Consider the following 9,609-nt stretch of genomic DNA (forward strand, 5'->3'; position numbering starts at 1 on the left):
GATAGACTCGTCTTACCATTTAATCATAATTAGTTTTGTATACTGTTTATAATATTTCTAACTAGCTAGTATTAAACTTTTGATGTAACCTAACTAAAGTTTAGTCACGCCAATACATAAGGACTCGGATCGTTCGATCACCCATGACATCACGTATACTAAGAGCATCTCCAAAAGCTCTCCAGAAGTCTCCCCTAAATCTATTTTTTTGGGAAAAACACAAAAACATGTCTCCAACAGTTCCCTTAAAGCGCCCCCAACTTTTTCATAGCCCTTAAAACTCCCTCATTTGTAGCTACAAATGAGGGGTTTTTTGGGCTCCCCAGAAACAAACTGTTGATTTAAGGGATCTGTTGGAGAAAGGATTAAAATTTACCCTCACTTATTATTTAGATGTCCCTTAAAACTGATTTTGAGGAGTCGTTTTATGTAGAGCTCTTGGAGATGCTCTAACACACCGAGCACAACCGCATCATCAATCAAAACAACCCAAAGTTTGTTCGGTACAAGTCATCAGCCTGTGTACACACATCAGCCTCGGCCCCGGGAGAAGCGCTAGCAAACAAGGTTCACCTAAAAATCCATCCAGATTCATTGAATCCAACCAGCACAAACGTCCCATTTATTAATCACCTCATCACAGGTCCCCCCAGCCTCACTCTCGCGCCGGCTCAAGGTACATTGCGTGTCCTAGCCAAGACACGCAGCTCATCTCAGCCTCACACGCACAGCAAGAGCGAGGCGTGATTCGCCATGGGCGGCCTCACTATGGACCAGGCCTTCGTGCAGGCCCCCGAGCACCGCCCCAAGCCCATCGTCACCGAGGCCACCGGCATCCCTCTCATCGACCTCTCGCCTCTGGCCGCCAGCGGCGGCGCCGTGGACGCGCTGGCCGCCGAGGTGGGCGCGGCGAGCCGGGACTGGGGCTTCTTCGTGGTCGTGGGCCACGGCGTGCCCGCAGAGACCGTGGCGCGCGCGACGGAGGCGCAGCGAGCGTTCTTCGCGCTGCCGGCAGAGCGGAAGGCCGCCGTGCGGAGGAACGAGGCGGAGCCGCTCGGGTACTACGAGTCGGAGCACACCAAGAACGTGAGGGACTGGAAGGAGGTGTACGACCTCGTGCCGCGCGAGCCGCCGCCGCCGGCAGCCGTGGCCGACGGCGAGCTTGTGTTCGATAACAAGTGGCCCCAGGATCTACCGGGCTTCAGGTGACGAAATTAACTATATATCCCTTTCGATCATAGTTGCGTTAATAAATTAAGGGAATCGTGAGCGTACGTACGTAAGTTTCCGCAGAGAGGCGCTGGAGGAGTACGCGAAAGCGATGGAAGAGCTGGCGTTCAAGCTGCTGGAGCTGATCGCCCGGAGCCTGAAGCTGAGGCCCGACCGGCTGCACGGCTTCTTCAAGGACCAGACGACCTTCATCCGGCTGAACCACTACCCTCCTTGCCCGAGCCCCGACCTGGCCCTCGGCGTGGGGCGGCACAAGGACGCCGGCGCCCTGACCATCCTGTACCAGGACGACGTCGGGGGGCTCGACGTCCGGCGGCGCTCCGACGGCGAGTGGGTCCGCGTCAGGCCCGTGCCCGACTCGTTCATCATCAACGTCGGCGACCTCATCCAGGTACGTGCCCACCTGATGAACTGAGCTGAACGTAGGTTGCATGCACTGCATGTGTATAGGCTTCTCAGATCGCTTCGTGTGGCGTAAGGTGTGGAGCAACGACAGGTACGAGAGCGCGGAGCACCGGGTGTCGGTGAACTCGGCGAGGGAGAGGTTCTCCATGCCCTACTTCTTCAACCCGGCGACCTACACCATGGTGGAGCCGGTGGAGGAGCTGGTGAGCAAGGACGATCCGCCCAGGTACGACGCCTACAACTGGGGCGACTTCTTCAGCACCAGGAAGAACAGCAACTTCAAGAAGCTCAACGTGGAGAACATTCAGATCGCGCATTTCAAGAAGAGCCTCGTCCTCGCCTAACTACTGCTACTGCTAGGATCCATGCCATTGCCATGTCGTCTTCAGATTCAGAGCACGCCATGTCGTCGCTAGCTTCGTGGTAGAACAAATAATGATGTGCGTGCTGTGTGTAAGCATGGATATGGATGTGAATATGTAATATGATGAGCACTCCTACTTTGGTATGTTTGGGAATAACAGACTTGTGTTGGTCTGGTTCATTATTTGTAAGAAAATCAAAAAGAGTTAGTAGGGCAGGAGGCTAACCACAGTCATGCTGCACCACATCCCTGGTGGAAAGCTGGCCGGGTTACGCTACGCTCGTGCAGCCAGATTACTGCAGGGCCGGGATATGCTTCCGGTGGAAGGAAGGGGACGGTGGCTGAGGACCATGGGGCTGGAGCCTGGGAGAGAGGTCGAGCTAGAAGAAAGGGGGAGAGAGAAGACGCACAACGAAGATGGGTCAGCCAGGGATTTCGACCCAAGGGGGAGCTAGTGGATTTTGGGAGAAAACAGAAAAGAGAAAAGAGAAAAGAAGAAAAATTTGTTGGTGTGAACACAAGGTTGATTTGTCTTTTCTTATTTGGATTGATGATGAGTCGTGGACTAACCGACCCGTGAGCTATTGTGTCGTATAATCATGTCTCTCGGTTTCTGGTGTGCAGGTTTGAAGCACAGAGACGGTGGTCGACGCAAAGGTGAACGTCATGCAGGTTCGTGCCGATGGACCGGGAGCAGTGAAAGACGAGCGTTGGGACTTGAACAAGGGACCAGAGTCGCCGGATGACTAGCCGCAGTGGCTGACGCCTGGAACACGCATAGACGTGAGGACGTGGTAGAGCAGGTGAAAATCGCCTAGAGGGGGGGGGGGGTGAATAGACAAAACCTAAAAATTATAAACTTTGAACACAAACTTTACCTGAGGTTACCGTTAGAACGAGTATTAATGAAATCGGAGTGCGGAAGGCAAGTTCTTCTTGCTACGAGTTGCTTAATCAATATTGATAACTTTGGGAGTCAACTCAAAATGATCACAAGCAAAAGAACTAGAGAGAGAGGAGAGGAAGAATCAACTCGCAAAGTAATGATCAACACAAATGAACACAATGATTTATTTCTCGAGGTTTGGTTCCGAAGAACCTACTCCCCGTTCAGGAGTCCACATAGGACATGTCTCTTTCAACCCTTTCTCTCTCTCAAATGGTCACATAGACTGGTTCAGTTGAGAGCACCTAGAGGGGGGTGAATAGGTGATCTTGTAAAATCAAACACTAATAGCCACAAAACTTAGTTTAAAGTGTTAGTACGGCTAAGTAGCTTTGAAGCGAGTTATTGTGAACACAACAATCACAGATAAAGCAACACAAGAGACACGCGATTTTTATCCCGTGGTTCGGCTAAGTAACACTTGCCTACTTCCACGTTGTGGCGTCCCAATGGACGAGGGTTGCACTCAACCCCTTTCAAGTGATCCGATGATCAACTTGAATACCACGGTCTTTTTCTTTAGAGTGTGTTTCTCGTTTGCGAGGAATCTCCACAATTTGGAGTCTCTCGCCCTTACAATTGAGATCACAAAGAAAACATAGAGTAAGGTTGGGGAGAGCAACACACACGACTCAAATCCGCAGCACAACAACACACACAAGTGAGAACGTGAGCACACAAACACAGCGTGAGGAGCTTACAACTCGAATAGTGCTCAAATCTCAAGAACGATGATCCAATTGCATGAAAGCGGAGTCTAGATGTCTTATGATGTTTCTTGTAAGCTTGGTGTCATCCTCCATGCGCCTAGGGGTCCCTTTTATAGCCCCACGGCAGCTAGGAGCCATTGGAGGCCAACTTGGAAGGCCAAACTTGCCTTCTGTCGGGTGGTGCACCGGACAGTCCGGTGCACCACCAGACAGTCACTGTAGCTGTCCGGTGCGCGATCTCCTTCCATATCTGGCGCACCCGACCGTTGGTTCTCGGGGTCGGTTGGCGCACTGTACACTGTCCGGTGCACACCGGACAGTCCGGTGTGCCCAACCGACCGTTGCTGCGGGCCATGCGTCGCCCGCAGATCGCGCGGCCGACCGTTGGCTCACCGGACAGTCTGGTACAGCACCGGACAGTCCAGTGAATTATAGCCGTACGTCTCTGCATTTTCCCGAGAGCAGCCGGTTCACCGTCGGCCAGCCTGGCGCACCGGACACTGTCCGGTGCACCATCGGACAGTCCGGTGTGCCTGACCAGAGTTGATGTTGGCTGCCATAGCCAACTCTTTTCCTTTTCTTTTGTCACTATTTCTAGCACTTAGATAAACACATTAGTATTCAAAAATAATATACTAAGTCTAGAAACATACCTTTGTCTCTGATTTGCACTTCTCACACATTTTGCTCATAAGTACTCAGTTAATGTGTTGGGCATCTAATCACCAAAATACTTATAGAAATTGCCCAAGGGCACATTTCCCTTTCATCAGTGCTTCTCCTTAATCTCGAGGGTCACTTAGACCTCGCAAGGATCACCACACACTTAGGTGTCTCTTGCTAGCTTTATAAGTTAATGAGAATTTATAAGGAGAGGAAGAAAGCACGATCAAATGAAATTAAGTACATGACTTAGACATAGTTGGATTGACACTAAGAAAGTTTGTCTAAGTCTTGGTAATTCTATTGGATTAAGTGAAAATATTTAGGAGAAGAAAAATAAGAGAAAAGGACAAGTGCAATTGTCTAGGGTACACCAGACCAGTCCAATGTGCCATGAGACCACTTTACCCATGGCGCCTGTAGAGGACCTCAGCGACCTGGCGCAACGGACCCTGGGTCTGATGCACTGGACCTCAAAATTTAGCGAAGGAGCAACTCTCGGGTTTTTGGCTAAAATCAACGGCCCTTGGTCTGGTGGTGCACCAGACCTTAGAGTCCAACGACTACTTCATCTCCAACAGCTACCTCAATGGGCGGCTGACACATGGCGGTCCAGTGGTGTGTCGGACAGGTCTAGTGCCAGCTCCATATGGAAAGTCCTAGTTAGGATCCTAGAGACGATGTTACTGTTGGGAGGGGTCAGGTGGTTCACCAGACCGGTCCGGTGGGCTGTCGAGAACCAGATCTATGCATGCTCCTTTCAACAACTATTTGAGGGCTTAGGGCTATGAATAGACCTCCAAACCAGCCCCCTCAACACACCAACTCATCCAAGAGCATAGATTTTCACTCCGAGTTTGTAGAGAGAGAGCCCTGATTTGGTTTTTGCGCTTGTGTTCTTGATCCTCATCTCTGGTCGAAAACCTCAGCTATGTGACACAAATGATAAGGCGAATGATTAGAGAAGGCGCCTCGCCGTTGGCAGAGACGAGGATGAGGCTATTGATGGCATGGAGCGGCTCCGCCACGGAATGCGAGCGCTAATGGTCCTCCTTTGAACTCTGGTCGTTCTCCTTGCTCGAAAGGATCATGTATCCACACGGTAGACTCAAGCGCCCACCCGACGCTCGGACGACGATGACACGATCATGATGGGAGCACTGCTCCCTCCTCCTCTCTACCCTCTCTGTCCGCTCAGTTTTGCTTCACCCGGTTCAGTGGAAGCCAGAGAATCTGCACAAAGTGGTGTAGGGATTGTGGCGTCCCGGGGAGATACTTATATCCAAATGCGAGACCAAATAACTATAGCTGGTATGAGCTGGATATTGGTTATGGGATACAATTTTGTTAAGATCATGCACGCTCATTGTGGAGAAGAAGGTTCTGGTCACCCGATCCCACGCACAAAGCGACTCAATGTAGAAGAAGAGGGAGGCCTGACGAGCAGGGCCCACATGGCAACGTCCTTGTAGGATCTAGGACACCGGCTAGAGGGAGGGTGAATAGACGGTTTTGACTAAAATAAAAAACACTAGGGAAATTTAATCAATATAACAAGAGGTATAAATTCTCTAGTGATAACAAGTAAACAATCTATGAGAATCAACTAAGGTGATTGAATACTTGATGAACAATATGCAAAATACTAATCACTTGCACGATAATAAGTAATGCAAGAAAATAAAGACACCGAATTTTATTCTGTGGTATCGGTGATTTGCCGATAACCCCTAATCCACGTTGAGGTGGACTTAAAGCTCTCACTTGCGGCACACTTTGTCACATTTTTTCACAAACAATGTCTTTTGCTTTATAAAAGCATTCTTTCCTTTCTTGGGAACATATCCAAGGCCCTCACGGTTAAGTGAGCACCGTTGACTTCCCAATATGAAATCCAATTTAGCCTTTCCACCATATGCCTTCTCTAGATCATGAGTTAGAGCATTTACTCTATCTACTAACACTTCATTCTCAACAATGATTTGTGATTCATCAAGAGCAATATTATCATCCATAAGAGAAATTTTGCATTTATCACAAATACAGTTAGTAGGTAGTGGTTCACTTGTAGGACTCCAACATCCTCGGTGACCACCACAACTTCATGCACAATAGATGACTTTTGAGCTTCCGCAAGCTTCTCACAATTCTCTTTTAGATCGTTGTGAGAGGTCTTAAGCTCCTCAAAAGACACTTGGAGGTTTTTATACAATTCCTTCAAGGTCTTAAATTTTTCTTTTTCTTTGTGCATGTAGTCATCGGCCTCGCCTAACATTCTAACAAGATCATCATATGAATAGCCATCATCATCAACATCATCAACATCATCATTTATATCATTTAAATCGGTGATGATTTTTACCTTAGCATCTCCCTTTGCCACGATACAATGAGGGGATGAGAAAAGTGAAGGAGCTTCCTTGATGGCAATTCCGGCATTAAGCTTGGATGAGGTGTCGTCATCATCATCATCCGAGCTATCATCCAAATCCCATTCAACTAGGTAGGCTTTGCCATCCTGCTTCTTGTTGTAGAATTTCTTCTTCTTCTTATCATCTCCATCTTTGCCCTTCTTTTTCTTGTTAGGGCAATTCATGGCAATGTGACCGGGTTCCCCACACTCAAAACATTTTCTATCATTGAAAGCATTTCTTCTTGATGTTTGGCCTCTTCTAGGTTGACCTCTCTTCATCTTCATGAATTTGTTGAATTTCTTTACAAATAGAGCCATATCTCCATCACTCTCATCTTCTTTCATAATAAATTGCTCAAACTTTCCTTTGCACACATATAGCTTGGCACTCTTCACAATTATAGTTCCTTCATGAATTTCCATGAGCTTAATCCAAATCTCATGAGCGGTTGTGAGATTCTTGATACGATTGAACTCATTTATATCAAGAGCATCATAAAATGCATTCATGGCTTGATCATTTGTAAGAATGTTTTCATTGTCACTAACGGATGGTTCATCTTCTTTCAACACAACAAACCCATCCTTGACAATTGGACAAATTTTTCCACCCATTGCTCTAAGATGCATTGACATTCTTATTTTCCAATAGTCGTAGTTATTCCCATCAAAATGCGATGGCTTCCCAATGTGCACATTGTTGTTACTAGCCATTTTGTCCCACTCCGGGATGATTAGATCCACAAACAATGGAGTTCTCGGCTCTGATACCACTTGATGCTCTATGAGGCACTAAGTTTTACACAAATCAAAGTCATTGACCCCTCTTAATAGTATGGCTATCTAGCCTACTAATCCGGTCAAGTATCTTCTCTAAACTCCTGGAGACCGGCAAAAACAAAACCTATGTTATACCTTTGCCTTCACTTGATCCACAACCAATGCTTATAAATCTCCAAGATTTCCTGTTCTATGTGGTCCAACCCTGCATTCTTATTTCTCCAAGAACTGTTAGTCCACAAACAGTTGTCATTAATTACCAAAACATCACTAAGGGGCCTAGATGATTCACAGTCCTAGACATGGGCGTGTGGACATTGGGCCGGTGAGTTGAGGGGGCTGACAGGTTGGTCCACAGGACAGCGACAGCAAGCATAGGCAATCGGGGGCAGATGACGTCATGGCCCCACTTGCTGGTGAAACGCGAGAAGCTCACTCGCGCGTGCGGACGATGTGGGTTGAGTAGCAGCAGCTGACTAGTGGGTCCCACTTGTCGGCGTTTAGGTGAAGTTGGGCTGGCGATGAGAAAAGGGTTGGTTCATGGCCCATGCGGCCAAGAGAGGGGAATGCAAGGGTAGAGAAATGGGGCGGGATAAGGGAATCGGCCCAAGGTGGGACCTGGTCTTTTCTTTTTCTTTTTTAGTTTTCTTTCCTAATTCATTTTGTTTTAAAATTAGATTCAAATTTTATTAAGGTTCCAATTGTACAATCAAATCCAAAATGGGTGCATATTGTTATTTTTGGAGATGAGTTAATTAGGTAGTCCATTGATTATTTAGTTTAGAAGAAAGTAATATATAGTCTTTATCAAGAATATCTTTAATTTAAATACATATTTTTTAAAGGGTATTTCCAATTCAAATGAAATGCGCAATCAAAATCTCTAGCATGATGCATAAAGTCAAACTTTTATTTCATATTTATTTAATAAAGAGCATATCCCACAAATAAAACATGGACTTAAATTAAACTCTAGTATTATTTCTCAAAGAGCTACCTGTAGCATCCCAAAAATTGAAATCTTGAAATTTTCTCAAACTTGCTCTAAATTCAAAATGAATTTCAAATTTCATTTCAAAATGTTTGTTTGCAAGTTGATATCAACAAATAAAATATAGTGGTCTATATTATCTCCAAAATCCTCCTCAAAATATCCTACAAATATTTCCTCAGTGATTCCCCTTCAAGTTCTTTCCAGAAATATTGCCCAAATATTCCATCAATATATCTCCAAATATTTTCCTCTTGAGAAATACCTTCAGAATCATTTTTCAAGTCCCTACAAATATTTTCTTCATAACTTTCCTCATGCTCATACGTATACGTATGCCTCTGGTGTCATACGTTGAGCTCTACAAGCTAATTACACTCATACAAGACAAATCCATGCTAATCTCCCACTAATCCTCTCATCCTCCCACTAATCCTCTCATCCCTCCCCCTAATCCCCCCACCATGGCTATAAATAGAGGGGCAAGGGCCTCCTCTCATCCCACCCCAAGCCATTTCATGGCAACTCTCTTCCCCCCCCACACACCCACTCCATGTTCCACACAAGCACACACTAGCACAAGGATCGTTTGGTCGTTCTTCGATCGTTCGTCCCCCTGTTCTTAGTTTGTTCGTTCGTTCGTCTGATCGTTCGATCGTTCGTCCGATCGTTCATGGTTCGTTCGTCCGTTCGTCCGATCGTTCGATCGTTCGTCCGTTCGTTCATCCAAATAATCTTTTTCCTGCCATTATGCTACCAAAATTCTGATCGTTCGTTCGTTCTATCATTCGATCGTTCATCGTTCGTTCATAGTTCCTATTAATCGTTCATCGTTCGTTCATAGTCCCTATTCATCATTCTTCTAGATAATCTTTGTCCTGCCGTTATGCTGCCGAAATTCCGATCGTTCGTTCGTCTGATCATTCGATCGTTCGTTCGTCCAAATAATCTTTTTCCTGTCGTTATGCTGCTGAAACTCCGATCGTTCGTTCGTTCGATCATTCGATCGTTCATCATTCATTCATAGTTCCTATTCATCGTTCGTTCATAGTCCCTATTCATCGTTCTTCCAGATAATCTTTGTCCTGCCATTATGCTGCCAAAATT

The 9,609-nt window shown here is 46.5% G+C and overlaps 1 protein-coding gene across 2 annotated transcripts; it reads left to right on the forward strand.

Annotated features, from left to right (window-relative positions):
* Positions 1-626: 626 nt before the first annotated feature.
* Positions 627-2,511, forward strand: LOC100283169 (uncharacterized). Of its 2 annotated transcripts, none has more exons than NM_001412327.1 (3): positions 627-1,205; positions 1,285-1,621; positions 1,710-2,511. In NM_001412327.1, exons 1-3 carry the CDS (start codon positions 754-756, stop codon positions 1,977-1,979), a joined length of 1,059 nt encoding a protein of 352 aa, NP_001399256.1. In that variant the 5' UTR covers positions 627-753; the 3' UTR covers positions 1,980-2,511. The 2 variants fall into 2 exon arrangements, with proteins under 2 accessions (NP_001399256.1, NP_001149543.2); NM_001156071.2 differs by having other exon boundaries at positions 1,294-1,621.
* Positions 2,512-9,609: the final 7,098 nt, after the last annotated feature.

Source organism: Zea mays, chromosome 5, assembly GCF_902167145.1.
Source record: "Zea mays cultivar B73 chromosome 5, Zm-B73-REFERENCE-NAM-5.0, whole genome shotgun sequence".
NCBI classification, from domain to species: domain Eukaryota; kingdom Viridiplantae; phylum Streptophyta; class Magnoliopsida; order Poales; family Poaceae; genus Zea; species Zea mays.